An 18,185-nucleotide genomic window follows, 5' to 3' on the forward strand; every position below is an offset into this window, starting at 1 on the left:
TAGAGGTGCATGCATGGCATTTTTTGTCTACATATTCTCTACGGATTTTCTAACGTGTAGTTAAAACGTAAAAAATGAATAGGACATCGCAGCAGATACTTGGTTTTCTCTAGGTAATCTCTGCGTGTTCTACGTCATATAGGGAATGCGTAGAAATAGGTGCAATTAACATAATTAATCTGTTTTCTCCTTTTCGATCATTATATTGTATTGCTTATACCGCGTGCATCTAGAGCAATGAATATATTATAATATTTATTTGTTGTACAAATACTTTATTATGCAATTTATTATACTGATATTACAGCGGTTAAGTTTTCAATATTATTAATTACTTATTCGAAGAAATTCGAAACAAAATCAATCTATAAAAGATAAAAATGTGACTTTGTATATGGAAAACAAGATAAGTCATCTGTACATTAAATCCTCGTATCAGACGAGACGTTAAGGCGCAAACACTACGATCAAACTAATTTAAGACTCCAAACTCTTTATTTGGAATTGGTGTTAGCAAAATCCGAGCAAAAGTCCATATCCTAGTTCTAGGGGAAAGAAATTAGTTTTCATTTTAGTTTTTATCACATGCACGATGAAACTGACAATAATTTTATAGGGTAATATAGGGAATATAGGGTAAAAACCAGACGAAATTTTTCTGTGAAAAATGCCATGTCTTGTCGGCGAAATTTTTCAAATAAATCGGATATGGTAATAAAATTAAAAAAAAATTATATATCGAAGTACGTAACAAGTATCCTTTCGTATCTATAGGATTGGACTTTTCAGATAAATATTCGAATAAAATTTCATATTGTCTAAAGAAAATCGATATAAAAAATGCTAAAAGGCGAAATTTTGTTTCGCTTGACGACAATACTTTAATTAAATTTGTAAAGACGATAGCCTTAGATGCTAGTGCTTTTAAGAGTTTAGTCTTGGAATTTATTTCTCTGGCGAAATTAATAATAATAATAATAATAACAATAATTAAATTTGTCCTATGCGTGATCTCAGCATGTAACTATCTGTATGTAACGGTAAAGATATTCGTTTAAATCGATTCCACTGCACGTGATTATCGAAGCTCTATATACTTTATTAATCCATAGTAGATAGTTCTACGTTTTCAAAGATCATTTCACAAGTCGTAATGTATTTTTACATAATAATCCTCCCATAGAAGGTAAGAAAGAAACAAAGTTAAAAAAAGAAGTTATTCTTAATTGTCTTTTCCAATTTTCACGATGATTACAAAGTTACAAAGTATTTTATCGCACAAACATCATCATCATCATCATTATGTTTACAACATGTATTTACATGTTTGCGCAACATTACCTTTATTTCGATCATTGAAAAATTTCAATTAAGATAAATAAACTCATGTACGGGAAATTGTAAAAGAACAAAGACAATTTTTGTGACTTTACGCAACAAATATTAAACTATAAAAGGTTAGTAATGTAAGCAATTGAAAGGAATAGTTCCATACGTTTTGAATTATTTAGAAGTTTTTGATGCGGAATTTCAATAGCAAAATGAAATATTGTAAGTAAATGATACGATACGATTTACAAATATATTTTTTTTTTTTGTTTTACTAAATAATAAAAAACTGTCACTGACATATGAGATTGATTGATTAGATCTTTGCTTGATTGTGTTGATCGCTTTGGGTGTGGCTTCCGTAAAAGCTATTGCTGGTCGTTCGGCTTGTCGTGACCCGGTAGAATTAGGACAAACTTATCCCCATCAATGGGATCCGACCAAGTACTGGTTTTGCGAGAAACCTAACGAAAATGCATTGGAAATGGATTGTCCAAAGGGTGAAGCGTACATGCATCATTTAAAAACCTGCATTCCTTGGCCTAATTGGATTTGGAAGAAGCCGGAAGATCCACCAACTTTGGCTTAAGGTCTTCTTATCTCAACTTGTTTTAGGCTTCCTAACAAACTGAAAAAACAAAAAACTAAATAAACTTGACAATGGATATTTAGATCGTTCATTTTTGTATATGAATATAATTTATTATTGCTTTTTTAACAAAAAAAAAAAAAAAAACCGCACACAGGCAAACACAGGCACAAACATGGAGATATTGGAGGTAGGAGAAATTTCAGAAATCCTGTAATTCCCTATACATACATAGTCTCGATTAGCTTCATGTGTTAAGCAGACCGTGGCATATTTCTTTGCCCGTCTGTGCATTGATACGTCTTGAACTTTGCAAAAATATTGAAAGTTCTTGGGCGCAGATAAGTGTTAAAAATGGGACGAGAAGATCGCTGGTTTCCTTACGAAGGATATAACAATCATAATTTCCCCACTTATGAGCGAACTTGTAGTAGTTGTAGAAAAATCGAAGAAATCGGCTATGCCCGTCCAATATTATAGAGAATTGAAATTTCATTTCTTTCGAGAGAGAAAGGTGGTCACTATAACTCATTCTCTTTATTTGTGTTTATTCTTTCCTGATCCTTTCTTTGATCCTTTTGAAAGTCGATATCTTAAACTTGGTTTATTTGGACTCCATATGACATTATTTTACACTGTTCGTCCTGGATTAAGCAGATCATTGGTCGAATACTTAAGCAAAAAATCGGAGCCATGTATTTTTATTTTAAACACTCCAGCCTTACTCAACTTTTATGCTTTCACTTGACGGCTTTGAGATTTCAAGTTCAAACATTTCGCATAAGGAAGTAGATATCATTTTCATTATAATTATATTTATTTTTAATGATTTAATGCTACAAATATATATAAACTGTTTTTTTTTTTGGCTGGAACACGTTCACTTTGCTATGTCTAGACGAGGGATAACAATTTTTACTGAAACCCGTCAATTTGACAGGTAATTTTGTGAATCGTCACCGTCGCAATAATAAAGATAGGAGGATTAAATTTGGGCATAAACGTTACCTGAACGATTAGGAATATCTGGTTAAAAAAATCGCTTGATCCGTTCAGATACGCGTCCAGAAACTGGACTAAAACAACTTCGATAATTTTTTCCAAATTTTCGTCTATAACTTTCGATTCCACCAATGTATTTATGAGAAATTCAGATCCAAATAATCGACAGAAACATCTGCCAACCCTGACATATGATCAGTGCAAAAATGGTCCCGATCAGTTTATTGGTACGTCCTAAATTACCAATAAAACTTTAATTCCCATCTAATCGAAAGCGCACTTGGACGGTTGCGTTAGCAGTCTTGTCGGAACCACATTGAAATCGAATGTGATGCTGATCCTAATGAATACCTGGACTCTATTATGAAATATGCAAAAATTCTTTGCTACTTAACTGTGACTGGGTGAAGAAAATGCTAGCATGCTTTCGAATTGTTGTTGTTTTCTAAGATTGGTTTACTTTTTCCTATATTCTGGGCGTGTATATTATGCCCATATTTTGACCACATATTCCTAATCGATAAGGTCTCAATAACAATAGATTTATACAAAACGTCTACACATCTAATGTTAAATAGATTATGTCTTAAAGCATTTGAAGTTTAGAGAATATTATTTGAAACTCGAAAAACTTTATTTATTATTTAAACTTTAGAGTATTAAAAAGAAAATATTTCAAGTGTTCACGTATTCAAGTAGAGATCTTCCGTTGCAAGGATCGTTTGAACCAGCTATCCCTATCAGGGATGCATTTTCCAATCCACTGCTAACTAACTCTCATATATTGAACTTATTATAAAATACTCTTAACTATCTATTCGATCTATATATGGTATAGTAGTCAGGAATTTCAATAATCTTCCTTTCTTAACGAAATTTTGGTTTAAAAAAAAAAAAAAAAGTTTTTACTAAACGGTATTCCTTGAAAGAGACGGACACGTGCATCATCTTGTAAGGGTGAATTACTTTTAATAAAGTTGTCTTCAATTACAAATCATTTCAATAAATTAATAAATTCATTTAGTATATGGTTCAATCCATTTCCACTCAGACCAATTGACGCAACGTTGTAAATGCTCCATAAAAGCTTCATCGGCAGGGCATCGAACAGTATCAGCTTTTTCGTTACCCAGGGGACAAATCCAATAACGGGTCGGATCAGAAATGTCACGAAACTTACGAGCGTGATCGGTGACAACGGCACAATTAGGCTCTGCATAGATTTCCTGAGGCTCGTAATGTGGTGGCACACGTACTACATTAGCCGACGCTACGGTTATTAGTAATGCGAAGCAAGCAATAACGCTAACTGCGAAACAAATTTTTTGTTAAAAGAAAGAAATATATTTAGACTATATAAGGAATAAGGGAACAATTACGTACTTCCTTTCATTTTGCTATAAATGTAACTGGTGAAGATAACCGAGCCAAACGAAAAGTTTTATTAGCAAAAAGTTTTGTTTGGTTATTTATACAAAAAAAATCGATGAAAATTTCCACTTTTTATCTATAACGGTAAAGCATCAAAACATGATAATTATCATTTAAGATAAGGCAACAATTGTTACATATAGTATTTATTTATGTAAAGATTTTGCAGTTACCACTTATGTTTCCAAATCAATTCTTATCGAAAATTATTTTCCTTCTATTTAATTAACTTAAACGATATCGATTGTCGTCTTGACCGTTGGGTAAAATTGTAATATTCTCTTAACGTAAGGGTTAATATCCGGGATAAACTTTTTAGTTTTTATAAAAAAACGTAAAGGGTAAGTAAAATTATCCTAAATCGAAGATTTCGTTAAAATGCAAGGCGGTAATCCCATCCTAAACCTAGAAAAATATGAAATGTTTGTCTTTCGCCAAAAAAGCTAAAGGAGGTGGTCGGTCACGTCGTCCTAAATCTATAAAAAGCTCGTAAACTAAAAAAAAAAGAAAATTGCCTTCTTCGCTAGAAAGAGGATGATTAATTTTGATGACTCTGCTGGTCGTCAGACCGGATTTACATCCAGTTTTAAAAATTGCAAGTCAAATAGATAGCTGTCACGTTCGCATTTTGGCAATTTTGGCATATATCAAACCGCAAATAGGCGGACCAGTTAATCCTTGTCTAACTAACATTCCCTATAGTTCCTGGTTTCTACATTCTTTAGGAATAGGAAGCAACTTTGCAAGATCTCAATATTATAAATTAAATGAAGAAGAAAAGGTAGTTTTTAACTTTTGCTCTATACATTTATATCAAGCACAAATTTTAATATTAATAAATAAATTAATTAATTTCTAAGCAATTTGTAATTAATTGTTCTTAAATTTCTTTTTTAAAACCTTATTAATATTTATATTTTTCTTAAAAGGTTTCTCACCGATAACACAGCATTCAAAGGCAGTGACGTGAACTTTCTATCTTGATCCTGTACCTAACTCAGAAAAAAGGTATTAATAGGAAATTTATGCTTAATTTTTTTTTCGCGATTTCGTCAATTATATATGATGCTGAAGAAGATACACTGGTCGACGATTTCTGACGTAACATCATACAAATATTTAACCCCTTTTTTTTTTTAAACTGGATTACAAGGAGTGGGATTGGTTTCATTAGGATCAATCAATATATTTACCACGTCTTTGAGAACAATTCAATACACATTTATTACACATTTCCCATTTAACAAAGAAACTTTCCAAATGGAATCTTTATTACAAACATATCAAATATAAATTTATAATGTTTTATGTAGAAAATAGAAAAGAAATCTTTATTCATATTATCTAATCTAAGTTTTTATTTTACTAGATACATTTGTTTATATTTGTCATGTAAAAATATATTGTTATAATCCAAAAAAAGAAAGTAATAATAATAAAGCAATATCTCTTTTTAATAAAATACAAAGTAAGAATAAATAATTTTGTTTTCTTGTCTACTTGATGTAAGTAAAAGTCGACACGCGTAGGTAATGTGACGTAGACAATGACGTCATATGTAGACAATGACGTAGACAATGGCGCCATGTGCAGATAATGTGACGTAGACAATGACGTCATATGTAGACAATTGCGTAGACAATGGCGCCATGTGTAGATAATGTGACGTAGACAATGACGTCATATGTAGACAATTGCGTAGACAATGACGTCGTATGTAGACAATGGCGCCATGTGTAGATAATGTGACGTAGACAATGACGTCATATGTAGATAATGTGACGTAGACAATGACGTCATATGTAGACAATGCCTACATGTATATACATTCACTAATGGGAATGTTGTTGACGCTGCAATGTTTATATACAACATGTTTAGCAACATAATGTTGCCCAAAAATATGGTAAGGCGTATGCATGCTTTTTGCAAAAACGGAAACTTTGAAGCACTCTAGCGGCCGAACTACGCCCCTTAGGGGCATGGTTACACTTGGAATGCGTTCGGGGCGATCAAAGGAATCGAATGGAACCAGTCCCGATGTCCTAGGACCGCTAGGAACGCCAATAAACCGCCTCAAAGTTGGCCATTTTCACGTTTTTGCTGGAATGGTCAGAAACATTTGAAAAATGTTTATATACATAAAAATGTTTATAAACAAAAATATGAAAACCCTAAACCAAAAAAAAAATTGTTGGCAAAAAATTTTACAAAAACAACAAAAACTTTTGGAAAAATTTTTACAAAAACAACAAAAATTTTTGGAAAAAATTTTACAAAAACAACAAAAATTTTCTTAAAAAATTTTATTTACAAAAACAACAAAAAATTTTGGAGGAAATTTTACAAAAACAACAAAAATTTTATTTACAAAAACAGCAAAAGTGTTTACAAAACATGTCAAAGAAGGAACCACAGAGAAGAAGAAGGAACCACATTGAAGGAGAAGGGTCCACAAAGAAGGAGGAGGAGGACGTGGACGAGGAGGTGCTGGTGGAAGTGGAGGTGGACGAGAAGGAGGAGGAGTAGGAGTAGGAGGAGGAGAAGAAGAAGAAGAAGGACGTGGAGGTAAACGAGGAGGTGTTGGTGGAGGTGGACGAGAAGGAGGAGGTGTAGGAGGAGAAGGTGGAGGAGTAGGAGAAGAAGGAGGAGGAGAAGAATTTAAATGAACCGGCAGGAACAGCAGGAAGAGAAGGAACAGCTAAAAGAGTTGCATCCGCTGCAACCGCTGCAACAGCAGGAACGGCATCCCGCCGACTTCCCTAAACTCGACCACTTCAGCTTGCGCCATAAGGCAGCAAAGGATAATCTTCATATTGAAAGCGCATTGTCTTATATCTATATTTTTACAATTGAATTAAGAATTGTGCTGCTTCTAACAATGCATAAACAAAATATTTGTAAGAGAGCTTTTTTATAAAAGCTTTTCCGTATACAACATGTATGCGGAACAAAACTTGTACTTTGTACTTGTGTTTTAGGGATGAATTTCTTTCGATATTGTGATGCTTTCGTCTACGTTATTTAAGTTGACTCCATAGAATGAAGATCGATAGTAGCTCGTGACCAAAGTTCGTCAAGAAATAACGAATGAAGACATCTTAACAATTGATCATATTTAGCGACGGACAAGATTTTGCTAAATAATATCATAAACAAAATTAAATATTTCTGAACAAATTTCATAGTACACATAATAATATGGACAAATGCTGGATGCATCGATTACGGAAGAAGCTACCAACTACTGCTAATGATGGCTGCCAATAGTGAAGAATCATGCTACGGCGTTACCCTTATTATTATTATCAATGGAATGATTCGGATAAGTAACGCTTCAAGTTCATTTGTTGCGACTTATATATCTGCTATATATATGTATATATATATATATATTCTGTATATCTGTATATCGAGGACAACAATTTGTGGCAAAGATTTTTGCTAAATCAAAGCGATGAACAACGCGTACAGAACGGCACTATCAGAGTTTCCTATTCCTACTTCCAGGCGGGACTTTATAGCAAGCAACAATCGAGATTTTACATGTATATATATTCACATAAAAATAAATAATAAACGTTTTCAAGAAATAATGCGAATATTCAGATTAGTTACACAAATAATTTAACATCACTTAATTGCTTCTTTTAAACATCATCATCATCATCCCGCCTTTTTAGGGTTTCTCCACTTCCTCGCTCTCGCCGTTTTCAAAGTCTTGTTGCAACTTGAGCATTTCATTTTCAGCCTTCACTGCAGCGACCTCACTTTGCAAACGATAAATTTCCTGTTTAAAGTCATTCGTCATTTCATTCAAAGCGACGCGGTATCTAAAATACAATCAATTGTACTAATTTTTATAAGTTACACGTTTTTTTTTTTTTGTTTATTAATCGTTCCTACTTTTCTTTCAATTGTTTATTTATTTCAATGTAATGACGTAATTCTTGGTCCTGATTCGCCATAATTCTTTTTTATATTAATAGAGAAAAGTATTAATATACTTATTATTATTATTTATGCATTATTTTTTTTATAAATATAACTCACTTTTTATTGCGTTCTTCGCAATCATTTGGTGAGTTATTTTCATTTAGATTAATTCTTTGCTCCATTTCATACTAAAACAACAATAGAACACCAATTGGGGAAATTTTGAAAAGAAAAATCATAGAAATAAAAATTGTAATTATGATTACCAAAGTCTTGGCAGCCAATTCTAGTTGCTGTGATAAATGATCATTGTCTTTCATTGTCTCTTTATATTTTTGCTCAAAGCGATTGCAACGCGTATCCAAAATTTGATTAAATTTCTTTTGATTTTGTATTTCTTCTAGAAGCTTTTGTAAGAGAGAGAGAGAGAGAGAGAGAGAGAGATCAGTTAAAATAGATTAGAATAGATTATATTTGAGTAATTTGCTACTCGTCACTGCTCGTGTAATTATTTTTGAAATTAACCTGATAGTAGTAGAGACAAAAATGACTTTAAACTACGCCTAGTGGATCAACCAAATTGGTAAGGAATAGTGGTGACGTTTTAGATAATATTGTAGTAAAGAACCAAAGTCAGGATTTCGACAAAGGTGCGGAGACTAATTGAACGCTATCCGAAACGGTTTTAACGGATGTGAAAAAAAGCGCAAAGCAGATTAACAAATTTATGAGTTTTGTCACAATTTGTATACTATAATATTGAATCGAGATATTTAGTTTCTCCGGAGTTTTTTCACAATTTCTATACTATCCTATAGAATGGAGATATCCATTTTCTCCAGAAAAAATAAAATAAATTTTTTTAGGCGTTCTTCTGTTCTTTTGCCGGTATAGTAATGTGAGGGTGATCGGAATTTTATTTGCGAGGAAACACAATTTCTTTTTTTTCTTATTATTGACTTGACTCCTCTTCGAAACGATTTGAACAAGCTGTGAGTTTATTCGTCTTGTATATTAATACCAATATGACGAAATGATATTCAATTCGCCCGATAAACTAAGAAATAATAATAAAATTTAGGTGATCAGAATTTTTTTGAAAGAAACGACGACTCATGCACAGATAGAAAAGCTCGTTTTTTAGAATGACGCTTGCGTTGTTTCGTGGACCTTTCTGAATTTACTTATACTGGTACTGTTTCTCTGGCAATAATTAATATTAACACTTCTCTCGAGAGAGACATATACCTAACCTAACAAATAATTTAAACGTCATCTGAACAAAGATCTATTTTGTCGCTTGATTTGGGAACTACAGACGGAAGCTTTGTGTTAATATTTTTTTTTTTTTTAATGATCTAACGTTAAGCTGATCGAGAAATTATATGTTTTATATATGTGGATATTGATTGATGTAAATCCAATATATATATAGTTTTGTGATCGGAAATGAACAAAAAAAAAAAAAAACATGAATTGAGAGAATACCTTATTTTTCTCCGCTAACAAAACCTTTTCCTTTTCGACATATTTTCTACGCATAGTTTCCATATCTTTCTCAACTTTACGAGCTGCTTCATCCATTACTTGTCCTATTGTCGAGGCTATATTATCACATTCCTCTTTAAGGATTCTTTCACGTTTTAAAGCATCATCTTTATCAACAACCGCTGCTTCGGCTATGGCTAGCGCCTCTTGAACTTTTTGCAATGCGTTCTGTTCACGATTAAAGCGTTCCTCGATGGCGATTTTCGATTGCTTTAGTGCACTTTGTAAGTCGTTATTGTGCTTTGTAATTTCCTTAAGTTGATCCTGTAATTTAGTAAGACTTTCTAGGGTCTGAGGCATCTTTTCAAGTTGCTTGTCTTTTTCTAAACAAGATAATGCAAAAAAACAAAATGAGTTACGACAACGAACGATAAGACGACGTATATAAAATACCTTCGAGACATTTTTCCAATTTTTCAACCTGATTACGTAAGTTTTTTCTTTCATCGAAAAGACTTTCGATTACACAAGCCTTCTCTTTAAGTTCAGTCTTTTGATTAGCGATAGTACATTCCAACAATTTCAAAGCAGTGGTATATTTATGCTTAACCTAAATGTAGGTAAAATGAAAGATTTAATTACACATCCATATGGTATTGAATTCAAATCGAAATCTACTTACTTCGCAAACTGATGTTGGCTTAAACAATTGATTACGATAATTTTGTATCTCTTTTTCCAAATTTTCTATCGTTTTTTGCGAGTTTTTATGTAACAGGCGTAAGTCATTATTTTCCTATAAATTGTTATCATTCGCTTATATAATTATTTTACACTTTACATTATATTATATAATGAAATGATTACCGTTTGCAAATAGTCAATTTGTTTTTTAACATTTTTATAAGCGTCATTTGTTAGCTTTTCACGAGTGGCGTCATCACGTGAATCATTGCCTCCGGGACCAGTGCAGTGGGAACTTTTTAATATTTCCAGTTTTGAATTGATCTGGTGATTCTCTTCCATAATTTCCTTGATCGTTTGTTGTAATTGCTGCTGTTCATTCTGCATGTGGCCAAAGCAGTTATTTATTTATTTATTTATTTTTTTTTTTACTTCTTAATATTTATTACGTCTTAAAATAATTATAAGCAAATTGCAAAAAAAAAATTCTTTTCTTTTCTTTTTCTTTTCTTTTTTTTTTTTTTTTTTTTTTTTTTTTTGACAAAACACCCGAAAAATTTTTAAATCAATTTGTGTTTCCGTGATTAGTTTCTCACAGCTTTTTTTGATTGTTTTATAAATGCTAGAAAATAAATGAATTATTGATAGGAAAATCAAGAAATATTGTTGAAAATGAATTATTTTGAAAAAGTAACAATAATACTCAAGATCAAGAGTTTCCTTGTTTAACGCCAGCTCGCTCTTAGACATAATAAACTAAATATATTTAATAAGACATTTTCTTCGTTGACAAAAGTTAAGGAATTTCGTTCGCATTAATAAAAACGCAAAAAATATTTTCAATTAGAACACACTAATAAAAGAAGAAGTTTGATATTATAGGTGAATAATAGTATAGTAAGTAATTACCTAAGCTTTTAAAGGTGTGTTGTTTCTATGGTTTTTCTCTTATGTCTATCTATCTATTATGCCAAACAAAAAGTCTTGCAAGTGCTTTTAGTGTGTCTTTTAAGCGTCAAAATGCCTTTGTTTAATAAAAAATTCGAATCGAAACCTATACTTCCTCGTACCTTACGATCTAATAGCGCTTGTCCTCTGGTCGCAGAAGAACTGGACGATTATAAACAAATTTCCTTGAATTTGGGCAACAAGGAATTACGTTTCATTGATGGCATTTGGATACATACCAATCGAAAAGGAGCACCCGATGATGTTACACGCTTAAATCGTCGTCTTAAATCGTTGGAAGAAAAGTGTAACATGCGTGAGTTAAAAGTGGAAGTTTTACTCGATCTATTAACGGAGCACGCTACAGAGTTGACTGCTTTCAAAGCTAAAGAAAATTAATTTCAGAAAAATATACATATATATATATACATGTATATATACATATTTAAATAAAAATGTTAATATAAAAATATATTCAAATTATTAATGCTCACCATTTTTTTTTTTTCTCATTATTTTTTTTAAAATGGAAAATTTAACGCACAGACGTGATGAAAATATCACTAATCTAATTCACAAGCGTTTTGCTTCCGTACATCTGCAGCGTCTTCAATATACTAAAGTTTATGGTTATTTCTATGAGCGCAAAAAAAATGTTATTAATTCAATATTTCCAAATTTTCTCTCGTAAACAGGCACTTTGTCTATGTACGAAGAAGTCTTCGTTATTGGTTGACTTTGTTAACCTGAAAAGGAATTAAATCTTGCCAAGCATATAGCTTTCTACTATAATGTACATAAGAATTAGGGAATAATTTTTCGCTATAAAACTGTTTGGAATAAACAAAAAATTGTTGCTTGGGTTGGTTATTTACGATATTTAAATCAGATGATTTTTATCTGTTAAATATTTTAGAACACTTTATGGAAATTTTATAAAATTTTTCTATTTTTCAAGTGCTTTGAAATTTGTTTAAAGAAAATAGGATGCCTAAGAAAAAGACTGGACAAAGAAAGAAGGCGGAAAAACAGAAACTCCGCCTTAAAGAGATACGCAACCGGGAGGCCTCACTGGCGGATATGCCCTGTAATGCCCCAATGGAATGCGAGAAGTGCGAGAAAAAGCAAAAATCACGAGCATTTTGTTATTTCTGTCAGAGCTTGCAACGTCTACCTATTTGTGCCCATTGCGGTAAAGTCAAGTGCATGTTGAAGACTGGCGATTGCGTTGTGAAGCATGCCGGAATTTTTACTACCGGCTTGGGTATGGTGGGTGCTATATGTGATTTTTGTGAGGCTTGGATTTGTCATGGACGAAAATGTTTGCAAACGCATGCTTGCACGTGTCCACTGCAAAACGCTGTTTGCCTAGAATGCGAGAGAGGCGTATGGGAACATGGCGGCCGGATTTTTAAGTGCTCTTATTGTGATGGCTTCTTATGTGAAGACGATCAATTCGAACATCAAGCGTCATGCCAAGTTCTAGAGAGCGAAAATTACAAATGCCAATCGTGCAATCGTTTGGGTCAATATTCGTGTTTGCGTTGCAAAACTTGTTACTGCGAGGATCACGTGAGACGTAAAGGCTTCAAATATGAAAAAAATAAAGCCATACCATGCCCTAAATGCAATTATGAGACTTCGTTTACAAAAGATTTAAGTATGTCGACACGTACACATAAGTTTGGACGGCAACAGCAAGGTGGCGTCATCGATAGCGAGGACGATACAGGTGGTGACGGATACTTCAATTATCACGGCGCCGCAAGTGGCTATGATGATGATTATGTTGCCAGCAACTATAGCGACGATGAGGTTTCGGAAGAAGATGGTGATGATGATGATGATGATGATGAAGAAGAAGAGAATGAAGATGAGTCAGAAAATGCTGACGCTAAGGTAGCTAACAAGGATGATGCGAAAACAATAACGGTAGAAAAACATTAATTTTGTTAGTCACAGTGTTGATTTTTTCGGGCAGTCAAAGAATATTTCATAATGTAAAAAAATAGAAATTGCAAAAATAAGAATTTGAAAAATTTATTTAATCCGCCTTTACTATTAGGTGTTTGCAAAAGTTTTGATCATCAATGACAAAGAAATGTAGAAATACCAGTGTACACAACGGTTGAATACGATGCTTTTGACCTTCCGCCGCATAAAATAACACTTTTCCACTTAACATTATCGATTTATTCATTTGATCATGGAGCGCTCGAAATTCTTCTGCCTAAAAATGTCATTGTCTTTGTTGCTTATTTGAAGAAATCAGCGGAATTCAGAGGCTTATGGCAACGCTGTTCCATCATAGCCCAATTGCCGAATAGGTCACACCCGAGGCACTCGTCAGTCATGACGCTCCCTGATTGTGACTTATTCAGTTCGGTGCAGTATGGCTTGGCTGGCACGCGGGTCCGCAAAATTCAAGAAGTGCGGAAATAGGTCGGTTCGTGGATCGCTGCCAAATCAATATAAGCTCTTTAGACACTATATCGCCATGTTGTCAAAAATATTGTAAAATATTGTAAAATATTGTAGAAAATGATGAGGAAGTTATATTCATTAATGTAGATTGAACCGATTTTGTACAATATATTAAGCAAAGCATTTTTCGCTATTTTTGTAATGTTGCTAACCCTGTCTATAGATTTTTGCTAACATTGGCAACTTTATGAGGAACACATGTAATTTGTAAACATTTTGTTGTTTGTGTACATTTCAATTTAGTTTTACGAAAGATGGAATCATTTGCTACACATCCGGAATTTTGCCCATCTTGTGGTACCATATTTCCTCACTTAGATAAAAAAAATGACATCACTTGTTATAATTGTAAAAAAGTATTTCCAGCTGAAAGTATGTATTGTTGGTTAAGAATCCTTACAGGAAACTTGATTGAACATTGTTCGTTTTAGTATTAGGAGATCAAACTGTTGAGTACACCTTACATTTTAATTATTATGATCCTGAAATGTTGAGTAGAAAGAAAAAACAAAAAGAAGAAGATGAACCTGAAGGTCCGATTGTAGAGAGGAAGTGCTCTAAATGTGGCTGTGAAACAATGACCTACGCTACTCTTCAGCTGAGATCAGCCGATGAAGGACAAACAGTATTTTATACGTGTACAAAATGCAAGTGAGTAAACATATCTTGGTAAATGAAATAATTACACAATTGTTTAAAAATTCTTTCACTCTCAGGTCCAAAGAAGTGGAAAACTCATAAAACTCATGGGTACTACTACTTATATAAATGGCAATACTGTTTTAACTGAGCACAAAATAATTGTGCTGCAACGTTATTAGCCCCCAGCTGTTTAGTTAATTCGATTTTAATTTCGCTCAGGTTTTTAAGGAAGCTTTGGTCTTATTACAATTTTTATTATTACGAATAAAGTTGGAAAGCAATTACTGGAAGCGTGCATCTTTCATGGCATCATAAAACTCGAAATTTTCCATTATATATTAAAAGATCTCTGTAAAGCAATTAAAACTAACTAAAGAAAGTCGAAAAAGTATGAATTCATTGATAATTGAGATTAACTGCAGGTTTTACGATGTTACAATCCAATCTAGCTTGCAAATGTCGGCCCCAATGCTCTGATAGGGAACAAAGATATCTTTACAAGTTACTTGAAACATTTGCAAATAGTGAAGATTTCCGTGTAGAAGGCAGCGTGGGAAACACATTAAAGACATATGCACAACACCCCATATCCAAACATACAAGCATACAAGTTTAGAGGACCAGTTGCTTTCTCTAGCGTATTTTCTTAGTAAAGCTCCCATGCAGGGTTTATTCCCCGGTCTTAAATTACACCGCGACAAATATTTCTTAAACAAAAAAAAAAAAAAAGAAGAAAATTTCGCTAATTTAATAAATAAAATGCCGGAGCTTATTTAAGTAATAAACGAATATTAATAAAATGACCACAATTAAGGAACTAAGTATGAAAAAGATCCATTTCCACAAATGACGGATTCAGTATCTGAAACTTTTTTAAAAGATAATAAATATGCTTTAGTACTTTCGTGTTAACACGAAGAGAGTAGCGTGTGGAATAGATCAATTTTATTAAGAAAGAAAGTATTAACCAAATCGTTGAAGGGCTGCGACAGTTATTTAAAGAAAATAATCATGTTTAATAGCCTGCAAAGGAGAATTTAAAGAATACGTTGATAAGCTGATAAGTTATTCTCCTAGAAATCTACCTCAGAAGCTGTTAATCGATTCCTTGGATTATATACAACTAAATTGGCAACCAGATCAATCTCTATGCCATAAGTGCAACTGGGAAATAATTTATCCCATTGTATGCCGGTCGCATTGGGAAATCTGTGTAAAAAGCTTTTATTATTGTATTGCTTAGCTAGAAACAGTTGGTGCATAGAGTGTGTACCTGATTTTATTATAATCCGGTAAAGAAGTTAATTCAGGCCATTCATTAAGACGCGGCGTCCCTAAAGTACGTATTACCAAAGCCAGTTGTTCAATGTCGGTGGTGCCCTTTTAAATGAACGCAAATACGAGAAAGTGAATAATTTTCATAGGAATCAAAAAAGCAGACATTTACCGCAAATAAAGGTACTCCCCTTAACATTTCAGCTAGAACGCATCCCGCAGCCCAAATATCGACAGGTGGTCCATATTTTTGGCAACCCCATAAAATTTCTGGTGCCCGATACCAACGGGTCGATACTTGAGGTGAATATAAACGATTATTTGCCTCAGGAAAGTATAGACGAGCCAAACCAAAGTCAGCAATTTTTAGTATATCATTTCCATTTATTAATAAATTCGCTGGTTTTATGTCCTGATGATTGTCCGATTAATGACACAATATGTTATTGGAAAACTAACTGTTTTGCTTACCCTATGCATTATTTCCTTGAGATGTAAATACTCGATACCCATTAACATCATTTGTGTATATTTGCGAACTTGTTGCCTACTTAGAGGATTGCTATCATTTTTCAATCTACCATATAACGTATCGGGCATATATTCTAAAACCATACCCAGACCAATTAAATCGGGAAATACTTCCAAAATATTAACGATCTTTACAGGAAAGGGGAACACAAATAATTATTGAAAATAAATTGCATTTATTGTCTACATACATATTCGCAATTGACCAATTGCAGAATTTTTATTTCCCGTACTGTGTTTAACGAAATATTGCCAAATTTATTTTTTAGAACAACTTTCTTAATTGCAACGAAACGATTACGTTTTAAATCGATAGCTTTAAAAACGCTACCATGAACTCCTTCACCAACTTTTTCCAATATTTTATAACGACTTGGAGCATACTCTTGCATATTTTTCGTTCAACTATTTTTCTTTTTTCCTTATTCAATAATAGTTGAAGAAGAGTTTTTTTTTTTTTTTTTTTTTTTGAGTTTATTCCGTTTCTAATAGCAACTGATTTTTGACTTTTAATATCAGGTAATAAATCGGGTGGGTCATCGAATTTTTTTAAAGATAAAAAAGCGCGCCCTACACAAAAATCACATAAAATTCATCAAAGGTCATTGACTGAATGAAAAGATTACAGCTTCGTTTGATTTTGCTCTCCCTAATGCCGGTCAAAAGACCTACCACTTAGTAACATTTGAACATAGAACAACTTGTTGCCGGTTTGTTATGAAACTGAGTTCATTAAGAAGATGACTAAAATGTAACGCATGCCCAGCTATTCTTCAATTTTCTTCCTTTTCACTTTTTTTCATCTAATGTCAGTGCTTAAAGGATACACAATTTTCATTTATTAGAAAAATTTTCGCTCCTAAAGTGTTTAAAAAGTGCAATACAAAAGTTGTTATATTTTAAAGAAACTTAAAAAAGAATTTTGTAATAATAAAAAAAAAAAAAAAGAAGAAACCGAAAGTTGTACATACATTAAAACTGGAATGAGAAGAGGCAAGTAAATAATCAAGGTTTCTAGGTTTTTCATTACTAAAATAATTTGCAAAAATCAATAATTGCTTGATTAAGAAGGAATACTAGCTTGTGTGAGCCCAAAGGGACGAGTCTCTTTCGATACGATGGGATGATCCAAATCAGTTAAGGAGGTAATGTGCACGATGAACGAGATAGGCCCCTTGGTCTCAATGTGATGTGATGAGTCGCTGAATATTCCAACTTGGGCATACTGGTTACGCAATGTCTTTGAATTGCGGTGAAATGGTCAATTTTCAGGAGCCAAGCATCCTTTAACCGAGAAAATATCGTTCTTGATTCATCAATCATCGGCAGAGGGGGAAAGTTAATTTGCCAACAATTGCAACTGATTAGAACAGTTACGACACAATGTCTTTAGACCCGACACATAGAGAATGGAGGGGGAACATCATCTCAATTTTAAAAATTTTCTAATGTGCGAATGGAGAAAAAAATTGGTTTGGTCGCGGCGACGTTTTTGAAAAGTCTCTTAATAAATTTAGTGACACGCAGAGACAACAGTTATTTTCGCTCTATATTAGGTATATAAAATTACGTACAATTATTTTATTATTTGTAGGAGATAACGCTTTGACCTGAAGTACGCCATGAAATTTTTACTTTTGCTGTTAATGACCAGCGGCAGTATTTATGCTCGCACGGCTAAACGATCTGATGTTTATATTGCTGGCTTTTTTCCGTATGGCGACGGTGTGGAAAACTCGGAAACGGGTAAAAATTTAAAGAACAAAACCCTCCCCCCCGGGGGGGGGGCGCGAAAGAAAAGGGGGAAATAATTTTATGTTATTATGCAGGACGGGGTGTTGGGGGG

The 18,185-nt window shown here is 33.1% G+C and overlaps 9 protein-coding genes across 14 annotated transcripts in view; 5 read left to right on the top strand and 4 right to left on the bottom strand.

The window, feature by feature from the left end:
• The window catches only part of LOC119634447 (serine-arginine protein 55-like), a 15,261-nt gene extending 9,644 nt beyond the window's left edge, over positions 1 to 5,617 (top strand). Inside the window, exon 9 of the mRNA XM_038028640.1 lies at positions 5,281 to 5,617. Coding sequence (XP_037884568.1) covers positions 5,281 to 5,335 — 55 coding nt within the window. The 3' untranslated portion in view covers positions 5,336 to 5,617. The remainder of the gene's footprint in view (positions 1 to 5,280) is intronic.
• On the top strand, positions 1,449 to 2,009 carry LOC119634450. Its single transcript, XM_038028646.1, has 2 exons — positions 1,449 to 1,551; positions 1,650 to 2,009. Exons 1-2 carry the CDS (start codon positions 1,521 to 1,523, stop codon positions 1,916 to 1,918), a joined length of 300 nt encoding a protein of 99 aa, XP_037884574.1. The 5' UTR covers positions 1,449 to 1,520; the 3' UTR covers positions 1,919 to 2,009.
• LOC119634449 lies at positions 2,891 to 5,110 on the bottom strand. Its single transcript, XM_038028644.1, has 2 exons — positions 4,304 to 5,110; positions 2,891 to 4,229 (listed from the first exon to the last, which is right to left on the bottom strand). The coding sequence occupies exons 1-2, from the start codon at positions 4,311 to 4,313 to the stop codon at positions 3,937 to 3,939; spliced, it is 303 nt and encodes a 100-aa protein (XP_037884572.1). The 5' UTR covers positions 4,314 to 5,110; the 3' UTR covers positions 2,891 to 3,936.
• Positions 5,618 to 6,955: 1,338 nt separating the features above from the next.
• On the bottom strand, positions 6,956 to 11,787 carry LOC119635101 (kinectin). 5 transcript variants are annotated; one of them, XR_005247018.1, is made up of 10 exons: positions 11,647 to 11,787; positions 10,643 to 10,840; positions 10,458 to 10,571; positions 10,229 to 10,385; positions 9,776 to 10,158; positions 8,554 to 8,694; positions 8,405 to 8,475; positions 8,258 to 8,323; positions 7,970 to 8,184; positions 6,956 to 7,867 (listed from the first exon to the last, which is right to left on the bottom strand). XR_005247018.1 is itself a non-coding variant. In XM_038029677.1 (9 exons), exons 1-9 carry the CDS (start codon positions 11,719 to 11,721, stop codon positions 8,031 to 8,033), a joined length of 1,359 nt encoding a protein of 452 aa, XP_037885605.1. In that variant the 5' UTR covers positions 11,722 to 11,787; the 3' UTR covers positions 6,956 to 8,030. The 5 variants fall into 5 exon arrangements, 3 of the variants coding, with proteins under 3 accessions (XP_037885605.1, XP_037885606.1, XP_037885607.1); XR_005247019.1 differs by having other exon boundaries at positions 6,956 to 7,226; positions 7,322 to 8,184; XM_038029677.1 differs by having other exon boundaries at positions 6,956 to 8,184.
• A 266-nt stretch (positions 11,788 to 12,053) lies between these two features.
• Positions 12,054 to 18,185, bottom strand: part of LOC119635080 (protein dispatched) — a 23,960-nt gene continuing 17,828 nt past the window's right edge. Inside the window, exon 12 of the transcript XR_005247015.1 lies at positions 12,054 to 12,153. The gene's annotated coding sequence lies outside the window, so the exon portion shown is untranslated. The remainder of the gene's footprint in view (positions 12,154 to 18,185) is intronic.
• On the top strand, positions 12,248 to 13,453 carry LOC119635081 (zinc finger protein 330 homolog). The gene has a single exon (XM_038029646.1). It carries the CDS (start codon positions 12,395 to 12,397, stop codon positions 13,352 to 13,354), a length of 960 nt encoding a protein of 319 aa, XP_037885574.1. The 5' UTR covers positions 12,248 to 12,394; the 3' UTR covers positions 13,355 to 13,453.
• LOC119635083 (DNA-directed RNA polymerase I subunit RPA12) lies at positions 14,026 to 15,008 on the top strand. The gene is made up of 3 exons (XM_038029650.1): positions 14,026 to 14,263; positions 14,323 to 14,542; positions 14,608 to 15,008. The coding sequence occupies exons 1-3, from the start codon at positions 14,146 to 14,148 to the stop codon at positions 14,630 to 14,632; spliced, it is 363 nt and encodes a 120-aa protein (XP_037885578.1). The 5' UTR covers positions 14,026 to 14,145; the 3' UTR covers positions 14,633 to 15,008.
• On the bottom strand, positions 15,530 to 16,771 carry LOC119634482 (cyclin-dependent kinase 20). The gene is made up of 6 exons (XM_038028696.1): positions 16,531 to 16,771; positions 16,280 to 16,468; positions 15,981 to 16,220; positions 15,807 to 15,913; positions 15,619 to 15,742; positions 15,530 to 15,556 (listed from the first exon to the last, which is right to left on the bottom strand). Exons 1-6 carry the CDS (start codon positions 16,729 to 16,731, stop codon positions 15,530 to 15,532), a joined length of 888 nt encoding a protein of 295 aa, XP_037884624.1. The 5' UTR covers positions 16,732 to 16,771.
• The window catches only part of LOC119635084 (gamma-aminobutyric acid type B receptor subunit 2), an 8,517-nt gene continuing 8,479 nt past the window's right edge, over positions 18,148 to 18,185 (top strand). For both annotated transcript variants that reach the window (XM_038029651.1, XM_038029652.1), the window contains exon 1: positions 18,148 to 18,176. In XM_038029651.1, coding sequence (XP_037885579.1) covers positions 18,163 to 18,176 — 14 coding nt within the window. In that variant the 5' untranslated portion in view covers positions 18,148 to 18,162. The remainder of the gene's footprint in view (positions 18,177 to 18,185) is intronic.

The sequence above is a fragment of the Glossina fuscipes genome, unplaced genomic scaffold, assembly GCF_014805625.2.
Source record: "Glossina fuscipes isolate IAEA_lab_2018 unplaced genomic scaffold, Yale_Gfus_2 3, whole genome shotgun sequence".
Classification (NCBI taxonomy): domain Eukaryota; kingdom Metazoa; phylum Arthropoda; class Insecta; order Diptera; family Glossinidae; genus Glossina; species Glossina fuscipes.

Excerpts from the sequence above, each read along its gene's own strand:
- LOC119635101 (XM_038029677.1), bottom strand. The coding sequence starts at position 11,721 with ATGTTACACTTTTCTTCCAACGATTTAAGACGACGATTTAAGCGTGTA. Across the intron at positions 10,841-11,646 it reads CGGGTGCTCCTTTTCGATTG|AATGAACAGCAGCAATTACA; the intron begins GTATGTATCCAA and ends GGCCACATGCAG. Across the intron at positions 10,572-10,642 it reads AAATTGACTATTTGCAAACG|GAAAATAATGACTTACGCCT; the intron begins GTAATCATTTCA and ends AACAATTTATAG.
- LOC119635081 (XM_038029646.1), top strand. The coding sequence starts at position 12,395 with ATGCCTAAGAAAAAGACTGGACAAAGAAAGAAGGCGGAAAAACAGAAA.
- LOC119635083 (XM_038029650.1), top strand. The coding sequence starts at position 14,146 with ATGGAATCATTTGCTACACATCCGGAATTTTGCCCATCTTGTGGTACC. Across the intron at positions 14,264-14,322 it reads AAAAGTATTTCCAGCTGAAA|TATTAGGAGATCAAACTGTT; the intron begins GTATGTATTGTT and ends TGTTCGTTTTAG. Across the intron at positions 14,543-14,607 it reads TATACGTGTACAAAATGCAA|GTCCAAAGAAGTGGAAAACT; the intron begins GTGAGTAAACAT and ends TTTCACTCTCAG.
- LOC119634450 (XM_038028646.1), top strand. The coding sequence starts at position 1,521 with ATGCGGAATTTCAATAGCAAAATGAAATATT. Across the intron at positions 1,552-1,649 it reads CAATAGCAAAATGAAATATT|ATCTTTGCTTGATTGTGTTG; the intron begins GTAAGTAAATGA and ends TTGATTGATTAG.
- LOC119634482 (XM_038028696.1), bottom strand. The coding sequence starts at position 16,731 with ATGCAAGAGTATGCTCCAAGTCGTTATAAAATATTGGAAAAAGTTGGT. Across the intron at positions 15,914-15,980 it reads GGGGAGTACCTTTATTTGCG|GGCACCACCGACATTGAACA; the intron begins GTAAATGTCTGC and ends TTCATTTAAAAG. Across the intron at positions 15,743-15,806 it reads CCGGATTATAATAAAATCAG|ATTTCCCAATGCGACCGGCA; the intron begins GTACACACTCTA and ends CTTTTTACACAG.